This window comes from Dipodomys merriami, unplaced genomic scaffold (assembly GCF_024711535.1).
Source record: "Dipodomys merriami isolate MVZ:Mamm:240054 unplaced genomic scaffold, mDipMer1.0.p SCAF_14, whole genome shotgun sequence".
NCBI classification, from domain to species: Eukaryota; Metazoa; Chordata; class Mammalia; order Rodentia; family Heteromyidae; genus Dipodomys; species Dipodomys merriami.
The window spans coordinates 17538831-17557272 of NW_027202715.1; the positions used below are offsets into that span (position 1 = coordinate 17538831).

Below are 18442 nucleotides of genomic sequence, written 5' to 3' on the forward strand. Positions count from 1 at the left end.
TTTAATTTATTGAGCTTTTCATTTTCATAATTTCAAGGTTTTCATGATTTCTTTGTTGAATTTTATCTATCTTGCATTATCTTCCTTATTCACTTATTATTTGTATCTTCTTTAAATTCATTTATCTGTTTATTTGTATTCTCTTTGAGTTTTCATTTTGAACGACTTTTTATAAAAAAATGAATGTTTGACTTTCCAATGTAGTTAACTTGTATATTTCTTCCATATTCAGATTGGCGTTCAAATATGTATTCATTCTGGAAAATACATCATGTTAACCATATTATACATTTATGCCTTAATTTCATTGACCATTCTTATCATTCTTTTGAGTGGAGTATTTGAGATTTCTCTGACTTCAGTATCACTGAAATGGTTTATTATGTAATTATTGACTTGTTGAGGTGTTGTATTTTTTTGTGTTTCTGCATTGAGATTTGCTCATCTGAAGTTGTCATTGGTTACAGATTTTTACTACCTAAATTATTCTCTATGCTAAATTATTCTTTATGTTCTAAAAGGCTGGTTAATGGCTGGATTGATGTACTGTTTCTTGCCACTAGCCTGAGGTTTTATTTCTGGTTAATTGAGAGACAGGAATGTGGTAAGTGTATGAAACCCAACATCTTATTGCTCTCTATTTATGTACTTATTTATACTTAAGAAAACAGAGAACACAAAGCACATATCAAGCCTACTATATGCATTCATATTTAGAGAATTATTTATGGCAGTATGCCTTGGCCCACAAGTCTAGATGATCCATTTATTACATCTGAGAATGCTTTTATACTGCTAATAATTTTCCCCAAGTTTAATATATGACTGATTTATTTAACAGTTTTATAAAATATATTTAGAAAGTTTACTGTAAATAATCAAATAAACTCATAGTCAAGTTGAATATTTATTTGAATTTCTTCTGGTAGTAGCACTCAATATATAAGAAAAACAAGCCAAGCTGTAAAATTTTGCTTCAAGTGTAGCCATTTTTTTAAAAAAAGTTGGTTCCTGTATTTAATGACAAGTAGGACATTGTCTTATTAAAAAACTACCTTTTAAAAAGTAGTATTTTAATAAATATATACTATAATCAACATGATGTGTTTTAGAGAATGGATACATATCTGAATGCTAATCTAAATATGGAAGAAATATATAGATATTTAGAAAACCAAATGTTCTTTTTTATAAAAAGTAGTTTGAAAATAAAAAGAACTTGCCAGTAAACTCATAAACTTTCACACATGGGATCTTTAAAATACCCCTACTTACCCCAACCCCTCAAAAAAAGAAATACAGACAAAATATGGTCACTTTGTATAGTGCCATTACACGACCACTCATTTCTGTACAGCCTGGGAGCTTGGTTACACAGCCAACAGCAGCTTCCTCAAGTGCATCTTTTGAAGATATGTCTAGTAAAATTGTAATAGCAAATATAAAACACTTAACACAGACATGTAAGAACAAAGCTATAGTGGAAAGCTTTTAAAACTACTTTAAAAAGTTTTGATTTACCAAAGAATAAAGACATCAAATACAGGAGCACTCTCATTCTTCAACAGTATGCATTATATGCTCTTATTTGGCAAATCTTTTGGAGACGAACAAAAATAATGCAGTCTAAGCAACATGTCTTCTGTCAATATAATGCGATTCCTCGGGCAGAGCAGTGGGGTGCAGGGGAAAGTTAGATTTTTGGAAGCTTTGGTGCGTTAACCACAGGATTTGCCTCCTGCAAGTATTTCCTCCCTGCACTCTTGTAATCATAGGTGCAGCCGTGAGTTTCTGCATAGCGATGAGATGCACAGAAGTTGTTTCCACATCTAAAGCACAAAAAAAGTTTATGTGAACAATGGCATTTCTGTGAAAGGCTCATCTCTTTACAAGAGCCCAACTTTAGGCAGTCCAACAGGAGCCCCTCGCATCTCTTTAGTAATGTCAGTGCTGACATTTCCCTTCTACTCACAAGCACAGACAGAGCCCGCTCCAAAAGAATAAGTTAATTTTATGCGAAGAATACAGTATGAAAGAGCCCTTTACAAAGCACGCAAACTGAAACTTGGTTAAACACGTTCACTGTACTTCCTATACTTGATGAATTTTTCAGAAATTCAGTCTCATAAAAATTATATAAAATCTGTTGGGCACTGGTGGATCACGCTTGTATCCTAGCTACTCAGGAGGCTGAGATCTGAGCCTCAAGGTTCAAAGCCAGCCCAGGCAGGAAAGTCCATGAGATTCATCTCCAATAAACCACCAGAAAACTGGAAGTGGTGCTGTGACTCCAAGTGGTACAGCGCTAGCCTTGAGCTGAAGAGCCTTGGCCCAGTGCCATGGCCCTCAGAGTTCAAGTCCCACGACCAAACAAAAAAAAATTATGTAAAATCTAACTATACTATGAATGAGAGAACTTGAAAAATGGTTCTAGCAATGAGGGAAGTGATATTCATTAGAACACAGTCCACTCTAAAAAGCAGAAGTCATTTTCAGTGTCTGTCTCACCCTAGGGCAGACACCACCCCTAGAAGATAACAATAAGTGGTAATGTAAGACATAATTATGGTAAGAAAAATTCATTCTTTAAAAATATAGTATTCAACTCTTTTGAAGTTACTATAACCTATTATTGCTAAAATGTATAGTAAATTAACTTTCACTGTAGTCTTTTTTTCTTTTTCACTTTAAAAGAGAATCTTGAGCTGGGTGCTGGTGGCTACCTATAATCCTAGCTATGCAGAGAGCTGAGATCTGAGGATGGAGGTTCAAAGCCAGCCTGAACAGAAGTCTATGACATTCTATTTCCAAAATAAGTAGCACAAAGCCAGGCTGGAGGTGTGGCTCAAGTGGTAGAGCACCAACCTTGAGCTAAGGCAATGCAAGGCCCTGAGTTCAAGCCCTAGTGTGGCACAATAAAATAGAATCTTGGAAGAGAGGTTCTTCTAGGCAACATTCAAACCCAAACCAATCTATTTAACATTAGATAAAGGTACCTTCTCCCATTGGCTTAAGTCTCCTAGTTTAATGAGTAGCTTGAGGGTCAGTTTTTCCTTTTGGGAAACTATGAACTCTCTACTTTTCTTTACTCCACCCACTTAGGAATGAGTCTGAGGGCTGCTAAGTATCTCAGCTTCTCTAGTTGGCCAACCTGCCTGCATTCGTAGCTAGTAGCCAGTCCTGTTTTCTTTCCACAAAGAAAACAATGCTTTGTCTTCTTCTTTGTTTGAAGGGGGGCTTTCACGGGTGGGAGGTGATGAGGGCATTCTCCTGTTTTGAGAAAGAACACCTTGATTAATGCAGGTACATGATTCTAAATGTGGACTACTTGTAAGCAAAAGCACAAATCAGTCTTGTCTTACACCAACATTTGGAGAATTGATGGTTGTCTAGTAATTATGAATGTACTTAATATTACTGAACTGTACTTGAAAATAGATAAGCAGCTGGGTGCTAGTGGCTCATGCCTGTAAACCTACCTACCTAGAAAGCCAAGATCTGGTTTGTGGTTTGAAGCCAGCCCGGGCAGGAAAGTCCATGAGATCTCCAATAAACTACTCAGAAAAAGCTGGAAGTGATGCTGTGGCACAAGTAGTAGAGTGCTAGCCTTGAGCAAAAGAAGCTCAGGGACAGTGCCCAGGCTCTGAGTTCAAGCCCCAGAACTGGCACAAGAATAAAAAGGTAAGAAGCCCAGGCAAGTGGCCTTTGTATGTAACCTCAATACTTGAGAGCCTAAGCCAGGAAAATGGTGAATTCAAGCCCAGCCTGGGCTATTTAGCAAGACTAAGATACAAAGAAGAAATTGAATGAGGAGAGAAATGGAGGGGAGGGGAATTAGATTCATAATATTCAATGTAAATCCTATGAAACTAGCAAAATAGAGGGGATGGGGAAGATGAGGGAGAATGATGACCAGGATAAACTGACATGTTGCATAGTAACCCCTTTGTACAACTACTTAAAGATAACAAAAATACTTTTTTTTGGGGGGGGTCCGGTCATGGGGCCTGAACTCTGGGCCTGGGCACTGTCCCTCAGCTCTTCAGCTCAAGGCTAGTACTCTACCATTTGAGCTACAGCACCACTTCCAGCTTTTTTTCTTTTTGCATATGTGGTGCTGAGGAATCGAACCCAGGGCCTCATGCAAGACAAGCACTCTACCACTGAGCCACTTTCCTAGCCCAACAAAAATACTTTTTAAAAAGAACTTTAAAAAAAGTTGATCTATTAGGACTTTACCATCTTGACCCTCTTGGTAAGGAATAGAAAACAATCTTCAAGTGTCTTTAAAAACACAAAACTCATATGACAATCATAGTATATAAAGTTTTTTTTCAATTCTGTGGCTACACCTTTGGTAATGGTTTTGTTTATCCTTGGTCTGGGTATTAAAGCATGAAAGAAGGAAAACAGTCTGAATACAATGAATGAATTTCTTCACTGTATCATCAAGCCCAGCAGCTTGAAGGTGCTGCCACTGTGAGGAGGGAACGGTAACACTGCAGCTAGTCTTCTTCCTTTGCCATGGGAAGAACTCCTTCTAGAGATAGTTCCTCTTTTATCCAGAATTAATTAGCCAGTTTATCCCAAAAGGACCCTTAATACGCCTCTTGATCAAGAAGAACACCTTTCTAGGGAAATGCCTCAGAATGATCCAGCAGACCACCTAGAGTGAATAGCCATAAGGGCAGAGCAGGCATTGAAATCTATATGCTAATTATTCAATAATCTTATCTTTTCATAGAGACCATTCCTCTTTCTCAGACAACAGATAACAATAGTCCATTTATATAATCACTTTCTGAAGGAAAAAAGTTGAAGGATTGAGTTTACCTGGTTCACACTACAGAATGACTGTCTCACGTACCTTTGGAAATTCAACAGTAATGATAATGGTGTGATTAGTGGCCTTATATTTATTTAAAAATTATATGAAGCTTACCGACTCTTTTCCCTGCTGCTGCATTATTTCCATTCATTCCACTACCACGGGCAGACTACAATTAAAACACAAAACACCTACAGAGGTGAGTCAATGAGAATAGAGGAAATCACCAAACATGAAATATTTGTATTTTATTACGAAGACATTGTCAGGCTTCCATTTTGTTATTTAATCTATTTTTAAATTAATTAACTTGGAATCTGATTCATACTTACAGCAACACTGTGATTATTATCTTTATTGTTTTGTTTTGTTTTTTGGGTCCGGTCGTGGGGCCTGAACTCTGAACTCTGGGCCTGGGCGCTGTCCCTCAGCTCTTCAGCTCAAGGCTAGCACTCTACTACTTGAACCATAGCACCACTTCCGGCTTTTTTCTTTTTGCTTATGTGGTGTTAAGGAATCGAACCCAGGTCCTCAGGCATGCAAGGCAAGCACTCTACCACTGAGCCACCTTCCCAGCCCCTGATTATTATCTTTAAAACAGTATAATTTGATGGCTCAGAGTTATTAGTTTGGAAAAAAAGCACTAGTAAAAATAGTGAGAGGGAAGGGGAAACAAAGGAGGAGGCAACAATGCTTGATAAGAAATGTACTCATTATCTTGCCCATGTAATTGTAACCCCTCTGTACAGTATTTTCACAATAAAAAAAAGAAAGTAAAAAAAATAATGAGAAAAACAAGATAACATTGGATCTGGTAGTGAACATTGGAAATCTCAGTATTAGGAGGCAAAGACAGAAGGTTTTGAGCTCAAGGCTATTCTGGGCTACATAGTCTGAGGCTAGAAGAGACCCTATCTCAAACAAATAAAAGCAAACTGATAAACCATATGAACTTTTTCATATTACAGTTTTCAATTTAGGACAAACTCATTTAAAATTCAATCGGGGGCTGGGAAGTTGGCTCAGTGGTAGTACGTGCCTTGCATGCATGAGACCCTGGGCTTGATTCCTCAGCAGCACAGAAGCAGAAAAAAGCTGGAAGTGGCTCTGTGGCTCAAGTGGTAGGGCACTAGCCTTGAGCTGAAGAGCTGAGGGACAGTGCCCAGACCCAGAGTTCAAGCCCCAGGACAGACAAAAAAAAAAATTAGGCTGGGAATGTGGCTTGGTGGTAGATTGCTTGCCTAGCATGCATCAAGCCCTGGTCAATTCTTCAGTACCACATAAACAGAAAAAAATGGCACTATGGCTCAAGTGGTAGAGTGCTGGCCTTGAGCAAAAGAAGCTCAGGGACAGTGCCCAGGCCCTGAGTTCAAGCCCCAGGCAAAAAAATAAAAATAAAAATAAATAATAAAATTCAATCATTAACTAGCTGCTGGTAGCTCACATGAGTAATCCTAGCAACTCAGGAATCGAGATAAGAGAGCAGGAAGGTTTGTGAGACTCTTATCTACTATTAACCAGAAAAAAAAAAGCCAGAAGCAGGGCTGGAAAGGTGGCTCCGTGGTAGAGTGCTTGCATTGCATGCATGAGACCCTGGGTTCGATTCCTCAGCACCACATAAGCAGAAAAAGCTGGAAGTGGCGCTGTGGCTCAAGTGGTAGAGTGCTAGCCTTGAGCTGAAGAGCTGAGGGATAGTGCCCAGGCCCAGAGCTCAGGCCCCAGGATCGACCAAAAAAAAAAAAAAGCCAGAAGCAGAGCCATGATTCAAGTAGTAGAACACCACCCTTGAACTAAGGGACAACCTCCAAGCTATGCGTTCAAGCCCCAGTGCCAGCACAAAATAAAATAGAATAAAATAAAACTCATTAAAAAAGATTTCTAAGGCTGAGAATGTGGTTTAGTGGTAGAGTTCTTGCCTAGCACGTATGAAGCCCTGGGTTCGATCCTTAGTACCACATACACAGAAAAAGCCAGAAGTGGCGCTGTGGCTCAAAAAGCTCAGGGACAGTGCCCAGGCCCTGAGATCAAGCCCAGAACTGGCGGGGGTGGAGGGATGGGGGAGGGGGTGGATGGGAAGGAGTGTTCCTGCAAACTAGTTAATCGTTTTTTTTCCGGAGAACTTTCCCAAAAATATCCAATCTAAGGAATTAAACAAAAACCAAGCTTTAAACAGGCTGTCACTGCAAGAGGGAAAAAGCGCATGGAAAGGACAATACTTACTAGAAAACCCTCCCCGGGTTCGCTCTGGGGGGAGCTTTTCTTGGCGCTGTCTTCCTGGAAGTGCTGGAGGCTGGCGGCCAGCCCCAGGGCGGAGGGCCGCAGCCGGCTGGAGCCCCGCGTGCTCTGCACACTGTCTCTGCTGGCGCTCCGCGCGAGCGAAGCAAAAAACCCAATGTTATTGACGCAGCCCACGGGCTCTTTAGAGGCTTTGTTGGCCATTTCCGTGATGTCGCGCGCTTCCCCTTTGGAGATCACGTCGGGCCTCTTGCCGGGGGAGTCCACCTTGACGGCACGGAGGCGCGCGGTCCGCGGGAAGGCGGCCTCGGGGGCCCGCGTGTCCAGCGGGCGGCGCGCGGTTGGCGGGGCGCATGGCGAAGCGCACGGCGGGGCCTTGATCGCCGGCCGCGGCGGCTTCAGCAGCGCAGGGTGCAGCGGGGCCGCGGCCGCGCAGCGCAGCGGTGACAGGAGCCTGCTCTTGTGGGGACTCGGGGCGCTGCGGGGCTCGCCGCTGGCCGCCTTGGAGCAGGGGTTCGCGAGCGCCTCCGGGGCCCGCGCCCCTCTTTCGCCAGTGGTGGGCGCGGCCTCGGCGTTGGCCTTCCGGGCCCCGTCCAGGCCGCCCCTGCGCTCGCCCGCGCCCCCGGCCGCGGGTGCGGTCCCGAGCCCCGCGGCGGGGATCGGCTCTGTGGGCACGCGCGGGTCCGGAGCGTGGGCCAAGGCGGAGTCGCCGTCGCTGCCCGGCGGCTGGGTCCCCGAGAAGGCTTTTGTCCGCCGGGGAAGGGAGGACCCGAGGTGGAGAACGCAGTCCTCCCGGACCAGCGCGGGCTCGGCGCAGGGGTGCGCGCGCGGCCCCCGCTCCCGGGGCTCCTCCCCACGGGGCGCTGCGCCTGACGCGGACGGCGGGGGTCTGTCGGCGGAAGGCTGAACTGTCACACCTGCATTCCGGGAGGCCTCGGGCCGAGGAGCGGCCGACGGGGAGGGCGGGCAGGGCGGGCAGGGCTGCCCGATGTGTGGCAGGACTCTCAGCAGCCGGTGCCGCGCCGCCGCCGAGGAGCCGCTGGCCGGCCGCGGAGCCACGGGCGGGCGGGGCTTCACCCTGACGACCTTCTTAGGCTGCAAGCAAAGAGGGGACATGTCATTCCTTCACACAGTCTTTGTCTCTACCTAGGAACACAAATGAACCAAAGAAAAATGTTACTTACCGACGACACTCATGAGCATTGTTATGACCTTAATGAAAATGTTTCAAGATTAAAGTCTTAAAAGCTGTCTTGCTTTATTTAGTTTTCTGAAGATGTTCAAGCACAATAGTTGTTTTACTTATTGTCTTCATTACTGAGTATTTCTCAGAGTTTTATGGAAAAGAAAACATTGATTACGTTAGGGATGATTCTGCTGACTTATTACAGATCGTCGACAATTTTCCTACGAGGATGATTGATTGTTCAAGAGTTGACAGGCCTAACCTGCTACCGCTGAGAGGTACCACGTGCAAGACTAAGCAGCACTGACTTCTGGGATGCATTTCCCTTCCTTAGCGGACCAGAGCACCGCAGCTGCCGAGCAACAGCATGCTTTCCGCAGAACGCCTGCTATTTTGGAAGCGGAAACTGCACATGCCAGGCCAAGGGCGTCCACACAGGCGTGCCAGATAAAACCCCGTGCACAGGGTCGCTCTCGAGCCTGGAACAGGCGTTTTTCACACGTAGTCACAGGTCAGAGAAACCGAGCCCATCCGCTGGGGCCCTCTGGTGGGGACCCTGGGAACCTCGGGCTTGGTTTTCAGTGGACTTGACTCCATGTTCTTTTTCCCTTTGTACATTCTACTCGTCAAACTTTTGCTGTAATACAATTACACACTATATATCCAGAGTCCTGTCAGTCTTCTAAGGCATCAGCATATCTGGGGAGTGGGCTTTTGCCCTCCTGTCACAGAGGTTCCAATAAAAGTATCACAAAGATTGCTTTGTATGTCCCTCCCCCACGGTATAACTCTTGCTTCACTGTATTTGATGTCGGTATAATTTGTGGAGGGGAGGGGGAAAAACAAATCGTTTAAATAGGGATACAAGTGGACCCATTGCAACAATGAGATGTACAGGTCGCTATGTTGAAAACGAACTTTACAACTTTGGTGTGGGTGGGAGGGCTGAGTGGGGGGGGGAATGGAAAAGGATGGGAAGGGGAAACAAAGGAGGAGGCTACAATGCTTAATAAGAAATGTACTCATCTTGCCCATGTAATTGTACCCCCTCTGTACAGTATTTTCACAAAAAAAAAAAAGTATCACAAAGAGATCCAGGCACCGGTGGATCATGCCTGTAATCCTAGCTATTCAAGAGGCTTGAGATCTGAGCATTGCGGTTCAAAGCCAGCTAGGCAGGAAAGTCCGTGAGACTCTTATCTCCAATTAAACACCAGAAAACCGGAAGTGGTGCTGTGACTCAAGTGGTAGAGCACTAGCCTTGAGCTGAAGAGCTGAGGAACAGAGCCCAGGCCCAGAGTTCAAGCCCCAAGACGGACAAAAAAAAAAGTATCACAGAGAGAGTGAAGTTGAGAATTAAAGATAAGTCTTGACTCTTAAAAGCAATGGCAGCCAATTATTTACCATAGCTAAGATATGGAACCAACCCAGATGCCCCTCATAGATGAATGGATTAATAAAATGTGGTATATATGTATATGTGAACATATACATATATATTTTTTTTAAAAAAAAAATATCTGGGGCTGGGAAGGTGGCTCAGTGGTAGAGCGCTTGCCTTGCATGCCTGAGGCCCTGGGTTCAATTCCTCAGCACCACATAAGCAAAAAGAAAAAAGCTGAAAGAGGTGCTGTGGCTCAAGGGGTAGAGTGCTAGCTTTGAGCTGAAGAACTGAGGGACAGTGCCCAGGCCCAGACTTCAGGCCTCATAACTGGATCAAAAAAATATATATATCTGATGTAGCTGGGTGCCAGTGGCTTACACCTGTGACCCTAGCTACTCAGGAGGCTGAGATCTGAGGATCACGGTTTGAAGCCAGCCTGGGAAGGAAAGTCCATGAGAATTTTATCTCCAATTAACCACCAGAAAACGAGAAGTGGTGCTATGGCTCAAAGTTGCAGAGCACTAGCCTTGAACGAAAAAGCTCAGGGATAGCACTCAGGACCTGAGTTCAAGTCCTACAACCGGCAAACAAATAAATATTTGACATGAATGTCTAAAGTTAAGAAAGAATTCTGTTCTTTCTTCTCTCCCTCCCTTCCTCCCTTCCTTCCTTTTTAGTCTAAGACAGAATCAAACTTGATACCTAATGCTTCTGCTCACGGGCTATTGTCTACCAACTGAGACATGCTTCCAAACACTAAAAAAGAGTTCTACCTAAAAGGAACTAAGGAAGCATTACAACTAAACAGAATTCATGGTATGCTACATGAAAGGAACTAATATTACAACTAAACACTAAATGCATGACTCTTTTTTACCATGGAATCTCAGGCTGGTCCTGAACTCCTTGGCTCAAATGATCCCCCCTGCCTCAGCCTTATGAGTGGTTGGTATTATAAGCACACACTAATATGCCTGGACAAGTGATGATTGTTATTAATAAAATTCCAGATCCAAACCCAAACCAAATCAAATACTATGAAGCACATTATTGAGATCTGAAAAATATGACTAAGGATGTAATAATGTGCATTAATGACACATTTAGCGAGTGTATTAGATGGATGGCACAGGAAAAAGCCTTTATATTTTAGAGACATATGCTTCGCTTTTAGGAGCAATGTCATATGGCGAACTAACATGCTAATAGACCAGGCGGAAAAATCAGGAAGAAAAAGCAAACATGAGAAATATTAGTTAACTTAAAACAGTATATGGGTGTCACAGTAAAGTCTGACAGCATTTCTGAAGGACTGGACATTTTTTGAAATTCAAAAGGTAAAATTGAGGAGTGATTTTTTTTTGTTTTGTTTTGTTTTTGGCCAGTCCTGGGACTTGAACTCAGGGTCTGGGCACTCTCCCTGAGCTTCTTTTTGCTTAAGGCTAGCGCTCTACCACTTGAGCCACAGCGCCACTTCTGGCTTTTTCTGGTATGTGGTACTGAGGAATTGAACCCAGGGCTTGATACATGCTAGGCAAACACTTTCACTAAGCCACATTCCCAGACCAAATGGAGGAGTCTTTAACTACCATTTCCTTTAAGGGGAGCAAGAAATGTTTCTCTCTCTTTTCTTTTTCTCCCTGCTTTAATCCTGTTATGCTAAAATAAATCCTTGCCTCTATTGCTTCATAGTACTGCAATTCCTTTCCACCTAGGTCTATATCTAGGATGGAAGCAACACATCCCTTACAGCTTCTCCAGGATGGGCTATGATAGTGGAGTCCACATGTCTCAAATGGGTTTCAACTACAATGTCTTTCACTGATCCCCAAGGACTAAATTTATTTTGTTTCTTGTGAAGCAGGAACCATTGTAACAGATCTTTTTGTCATATAGTTGTTGGATTTTTTAAAAGTTCTTAATTTTGGTACATATTTGCTTTCCTAACACCAACATTAAGTATTAGTTTCTTCTGTCTTGTCACTTAATGGAGCTAAATACACATAGAACAAGGTAGGAACTGGTCCTAAACTAAAAATATATAAATGAATTTTCTTGCTAAAACTTTACAAAAATGTAAAATAAAACACATGCATGAATAAAGAATGTGGGATTATACATACACACACACACACACACACACATACATATATATGCACATACAATGTTACTAGCAATAAAGAAGAATGAAATTATGCCACGTGCAGGAAAATGGTTGGAACTGGAAATCTTTATGTCAAGCAAAATAAGCTAGACTCAGAGGAATATTAGATTTCTCCTTCTCACATGAGGGATCTAGAATTTAAAAAACCTAAAAGTAGAAGGGGGAGTATTTGAGAAGAGTATGTGAACAAGACGGAGGGAAAGAAGAGAACTGACGGTGACAGGAGGAGTGAATATGATCCAAGTCATGCCAGACACATGGCTCATGTTTGCAATTCCAGCTACTTTGGAAGCATAAGTAAGAGGATCATAGTCTGGGTATTAATGAATGAGTGAATGGATGAATAAATAAATAAACAATTTGTTTTTATTTTTGGCAGCACTGGGGTTTGAACTCAGAGCTTGTACTTGCTGGGCAAGTGTCCTACCACCTTGCCTCCAAGGACCCAACTCTTTTTTGCTTCAGTTATTTTTTGTCTACAGTCTAGCACTTATATATAGGCCATTCTGGATTGTGGTCCTAGTTGTTTCCCACATAGCTAGGATGACAGCTGGATGCTTGGCTTTTCATTGGTTAAGATAGGGTCTAGTGAACTTTTTGCCCAGTATGGTCTGGGACTGTAATCCTGAGTAGCTAGGATTACAGGCTGATGATAGATCTCTCTCTCTCTCTCTCTCTCTCTCTCTCTCTCTCTCTCTCTCTCTCTCTCTCTCTCTCTCTCTCTCTCTCTCTCTCTCTCTCTCTCTCATACCCACACACACACACACACACACACACACACACATATAGATGCAAATGAACAAAATGCAGCTAAAAATCAATGAAAAATGAATATAACCCATTTAAAACTGAGCAAAAGTCCTGCATAGCCACCTTCCAATAATCATAGGAAAGTCATTATTCCTTATTAGAGAAGTAAAATTAAAACCACTACATAGTCATCACAATGGTTAATATGAAGCAGTTGACAACATCAAGGATTGTCAAGGAAGTGGCACAAACTAGAACATGCATGTTATTAATGGAATGTAAAGTAGTTCAAATGTTCTGCAAAATTATTTAGTATGATCTCTACAGTTATACATATATTATCCTTATGATTGTGTAAGTTTATTTAGGTATGTCATCCCTAAAAGGAGTGGATATGCCCACGAAATAAGCAATAAGCGTTGTCAAAGCAGCCTGATAGAAGTCAAAACACAAGTAAACCTGATTGACTCATTATCCAAAAGAGAAAGAAATAAATTAAGGTGGACAATATAAAGTAGTATATATCTGGGCTAGGAAGGTGGCTCAGTGCATGCATGAGGCCCTGGGTTCGATTTCTCAGACCACATAAGCAGAAAAAAAGCTGGAAGTGGCGCTGTGGCTCAAGTGGTAGAGTGCTAGCCCTGTAGAGCTGAGGGACAGCGCCCAGGCCCAGAGTTCAGGTCCCACAACTGACAACATAAATAAATAAATAAATAAATAAATAAATAAATAAATAAATAAATAAATGTGTATATATCAATAAAAAGAGAATTAATGGCTATGTGTAACAGCTCAGACTTTTATATTGTTTATTTATTTTTTTGTGCCAGTCCTGGGGCTTGAACTCAAGGGCCTGTGTGCTGTCACTGAGGGTTATTTTGTGTTTTATTTCCATAAGACTAGTGATCTATCACTTGAGCCACAACTCCACTTCTGGCTTTTTTGTAGTTAATTGGAGATAAGGGTCTCATGGACTTTCCTGCTCAGGCTGGATTGTACTGCAGTCTTCAGATCTCAGCCTCCTAAGTAGCTAGGATCCATGTGTGAGCCACTGACACCTGGCCATAGATGAATTTTTAAAAATTATGCTGAACAAAAATTTACCAGACCAAAATGAGGAGTATTTTCTTTGTCATAATACTTATTTAAGTTCCCAAATAGTCAACTTACTTATGGTAACAGATGTTAAAATGGTAGTTACTTCTAGAAGGAGGGAAAAGTAGTTATTGATTGGGAAAGATTATAAAAGAACCTTGTAAACTTGTATTATGTCTAAACAAGTGTAGGTAATTAGAATTCATTAAGTGATACATTAAATATTTGTGACTTTTATTACAGAGGAAAGGGAGTAAGCCACTAACAGAATGAAAGAAATAGAGTGGTTATATATTTGTGTGCACATATATGTATATATACACATGTATACATATGTATATACACATGTATATATACATACACATACATGTATGTTTGAAACAAAGGACTTATATCCAGAAAAAAACAAAAACCCAAAAGAAAAATGACTGCATACCAATCAGAATGGCAAAAACTTAAAAAGGAGAACTGTGTCAGTTAGAGGGTAAGACTGTGGAAAGTCTGAAATCTCAATCTCATTCAATGCAGGAAAGAGTACAAATTGGTTTAATCACTTTGAAGTGACTTTAGATAAACTATCAATGTCTACTAAAGCTAAACTGCTATTCTCCACATTAAATATGAAAATAGCATTTAAAAATTACTATTACCAGCATAAGTTACTTTTTTTTTTAAATCTTTCTTAGCTCTAGCTTACTCCTGTAATCCTAACTGCTCAGGAGGCTGAGATCTGAGGATTCCAGTTCAAAGCCAGCCTGGAAAACAATCCAAGAGATTCATCTCCAACTAACCACCCAAAGACTAGCAGTGGGGCTGTGCCTCACCTCTCAGTAGAGTGCCAGCCTTGAGTGAAAAAGGTAAGGACAGCACGAGACCCTGAGAGCAGGCGATACCACCAGCACAAAGAAAAAAATAAATGAACTACTTAAAAATGCTGCTGCCCACCAAAGCCCAATGGATCCTCTTTATATCAATAATGAGTCTTGACTGATAACATGAAATGAGACACCCTTGTACCTCTGAATACTTCCCTGCCGTAAGTTCTTCTGGGTAAGCTAGAGAAACCCTGACCAAATGCCAACAGTGTCACCTTCTTGCTGAGGTTCATGTTCTCCATCTTCGCCTTCAGCAGCTTCATCTTGTTCATGGTGATTGAATTTTCAATGATCTGTTGCCCCGAAGGAGAAGGCTCAGCTTCTTCATCCTCATCTGTATACAAGTTATACACAGAACCACCACTGCAAAGGAAATAATTGAGCACTTGATTCAAAAACTTTTTTTTTTTTTTTTTGGTCAGTCGTGGGGCTTGAACTCTGGGCTTGGGCGCTGTCCCTCAGCTCTTCAGCTCAAGGCGAGCACTCTACCACTTGAGCTACAGCGCCACTTCTGGTTTTCTGGAGATAGGAGTCTCACGGTCTCTCTTGCCTGGGCTGGCTTTGAACCACAATCCTCAGATCTCAGCCTCCTGAGTAGCTAGGATTACAGGCGTGAGCCACCAGCGCCCAGCTTTGATTCAAAAACTTATGTGTCATCGCAACTATAGATGCTGTTAAGGATAAAACACTACACCCATTCTGTCAATATAAGTGAAATACATTTCAAACATCTATACTTGAGAAAAATTAAATAGGGATAAATACCACATCATGATCTAGTATTACTGGAAATCTAGTACAGCTGAGCTCCTCTGAATCCAGTTCATCCTAGAAATTGGTGTCACTGGAGCACCCACGATGCCACATTCTTAGAGAGGCAAACTTCATTTTCACAAGATGTCAGCCAAGATTATCAGCCAAGACTCATAAATGTACAGCCAACATCACTGGGTGATCATATTTCCACAAACTAGAATGAAAAAGCATGGCACAGAAGAAAAAAAAATGGGAGGGGGGAAAGGTGGGTGCTAGTGGCTCATGCCTGTAATCCCAGCTACTCAGGAGGCTGAGATCTAAGGATTGTGGTTCAAAGCCAGCCCAAGCAGGAAACTCTGTGAGACTCGTATCTCCAATTAACCACCAGAAAAACCGGAAGTGGTGCTGTGGCTCAAGCGGTAGAGCACTCACCTTGAGCTGAAGAGCTGAGAGACAGCGCTCAGGTCCACAGTTCAAGCCCCACGACCGAAAAAAATAAAATAAAAAAATAAAAAAATTGTATATCCTGAAGGGGCTCTAATAAAAAAACCAAAACAAACAAACAAACAACAACAACAAACTCGCTTAGGTATTATCAGAACATCTTCTGTTCTTAACAGAACAAAAAACAATGTTCAAAAAAAGGGGTAACAAAAATCTTTAGGTACCTGGGTGCTGGTGGCTCATGCCTCTAATTCTAGCTACTCAGGAGACTGCAATCTGAGGATCACTGTTCAAAGCCACCCTGGGCAGGAAAGTCTGTGAGACCCTTATCTCTAATAAACTACTCAGAAAAAGCTAGAAGTGGTGCCGTGGCTCAAGTGGCACAGTGCTACCCTTGAGCACAAAGACTCAGAGACAGAACTTAGGCCCTGAGTTTAAGCCCTGGGAAAAAGACTTTCTAGGTATGTTTGGGAATGTAATCACCTACAACATCACAAATCATAGCACTAAAGCCCATGACACCCATTATTAAACCGATTTTAATGTTTTAATGACTATCTACTCATACTTTAGAGAAATAAATATCTGGGGCCCCCTCTTCCCTGATCACACTTTCCACATTTTACTCCTCACATTCTGTCCCTCACTACCTTCCCCCACAAGTAAGTGAGTTGAAAGCACACAGCCAGCTTTCCTCATCATCCTGTTTTTATACTTTGTATATTTCTTGGTGCATATCCAAAAAAGCCTTGATGAACCAAATACAAATATACTGAAGTTTCAGGACATTTTCAATAATTAAAAATTATAATGGTAAGGGTTTGTATATACACATACACAAACACACAACACATTATGAGAATGATTAAAACTTAGAGCAGAACAAGAATACATGTTCTTTACCAATTCTAACTTTTATTTACGTAAATATTTAAATATAATTGAGCTAGGTAGCCAAAGTGTGAGGGTTAACATTTCCTGTTTTATATAGTTGTAAAAATTGGGATCGATTTAGGATGGCCTTAACAGGGCATATTCTAATGTTTGTAAAGTACATACTAGCAACATAAAAAAATAGAGCAAATAGCGGATAGCTCATTTCTAAACATTATCATTTAGTGGTACTAGGTTTTGAATTTAGTACTTTGCACTCACATTTGTTAGGCAGGCTCTACAATTTTAGCCATTCCCCCAGACTCCTAGTTGTACATCTTAAATGGTGGAAGGGCCAACCCCTGGCAGCTCACGCTGTGATTCTACCTACTGAGGGGGCTGAAATCTGAGGATCAAGGATCAATGTGTGTAAGTCTCTTATCGCCAATTAACCACCAAAAAGCTAGAAGTGAAGCCAGGTGCCGGTGGTTCATACATTAATCTTAGCTACCTCAGGAGGCTGAGATTTGAGGATTGCAGTTTGAAGCCAGTCCAGGCAGGAAACCCTGAGACTCTTATCTCCAATAAACTACTCAAAAAAGCAGGAGCGGTGCTATGACTCAAGTGGTAGAGTGTTCACCTTGAGCAAAAGAAGCTCAGGGTCAGCACCAAAGCCCCAGGACCAGGAAAAAAAAGAGAGAGAGAGAGAGAGAGGAGAGAGAGAGAGGGGGAGAGAGGGGGGGAGAGAGAGGGGGGGGAGAGAGAGAGAGAGAGAGAGAGAGAGAGAGAGAGAGAGAGAGAGAGAGAGAGAGAGCCAGAAGTGGACTTAGGGCTCAAGTAGTAGAGTGTCAGCCTTGAGTGAAAAAGCTGAGGGACAGCACCCAGACCTAAAAGAGATGATTCAAGTGCACTCTATTCTTCGTTACTTGGCAATATTTTATCCTTACTTCTCTGTACACTGTTGCATTTTAACCTTACTTTTACTGAATACTCTTAAGATGTTTCTTTTTTTTGGGGGGGGGGGTCCGGTTGTGGGGCCTGAACTATGGGCTTGGGCGCTGTCCCTCAGCTCTTCAGCTCAAGGCTAGTGCTGTACCACTTGAGCCACAGCGCCATTTCCGGCTTTTTTCTTTTTTCTTATGTGGTGCTGAGGAATCTAACCCAGGGCCTCAGGCATGCAAGGCAAGCGCTCTACCACTGAGCCACCTTCCCAGCCCCCTTAAGATGTTTCTGACTCAATACTACTGTCATTAAAAAACCCTATTCTCTCAAGGAAGATGTGTGTTTAAAAGAACAATCATGATAAATATTTTACTGGATGCATTTTATGGTATAAAAATCACTTTTTAAATTCACCTCATTTTTCAAAGAAGAACATATTTTCTTGAGACCAGTTAGAACCTCAACATTTTTCTATATGTAAAAAATGTAATTAGAGGGTGGGGAATGTGGCTTAGTGAGAGAGTACTTGCTAGCATGCATGAAACCCTGGGTTTGATCCCTCAGTTACCACATACGGAGAAAAAGCCAGAAGTGACGCTGTAGCTAGCCTTGAGCAAAAGAAGTTCAGAGACAATACCCAGGCCCTGAGCTCAAGCCCCAGAACTGGCAAAAAAAAAAAAAAGTAACTATACTGAGATAACAGTAATTTATAAACTTCATCCAAAAATATTTAAGTGTCTTAATTTATAATATAACTTAAGAAAATGAGATGGCCACTTGGCTCAGGTGGCTCACACTTGTAATCCTACCTACTCAGGAGGCTGAGATCTAGGGATCATGGTTCAAAGCCAGCCTGGTTAAGAAAGCAGGAAGTAGAGCTGTGGCTCAAGTGGCAAGAGTGATAGCTGTA

At 42.0% G+C, this 18442-nt stretch overlaps 1 protein-coding gene across 4 annotated transcripts in view; it reads right to left on the bottom strand.

Moving 5' to 3' along the window:
• Positions 1 to 298: 298 nt before the first annotated feature.
• Zfand4 (zinc finger AN1-type containing 4) overlaps positions 299 to 18442 on the bottom strand; it is a 49837-nt gene continuing 31693 nt past the window's right edge. For 2 of the 4 annotated variants that reach the window (XM_070020887.1, XM_070020886.1), the window contains exons 7-11: positions 14733 to 14880; positions 7049 to 8158; positions 4943 to 4997; positions 3156 to 3270; positions 1637 to 1829 (exon numbers count right to left, since the gene is read on the bottom strand). In XM_070020887.1, coding sequence (XP_069876988.1) covers positions 1694 to 1829; positions 3156 to 3270; positions 4943 to 4997; positions 7049 to 8158; positions 14733 to 14880 — 1564 coding nt within the window. In that variant the 3' untranslated portion in view covers positions 1637 to 1693. Of the gene's footprint in view, positions 1830 to 3155; positions 3271 to 4942; positions 5020 to 7048; positions 8159 to 14732; positions 14881 to 18442 lie in introns of those variants that run through there. The other 2 variants (XM_070020888.1, XM_070020890.1) reach the window with 2 other exon arrangements.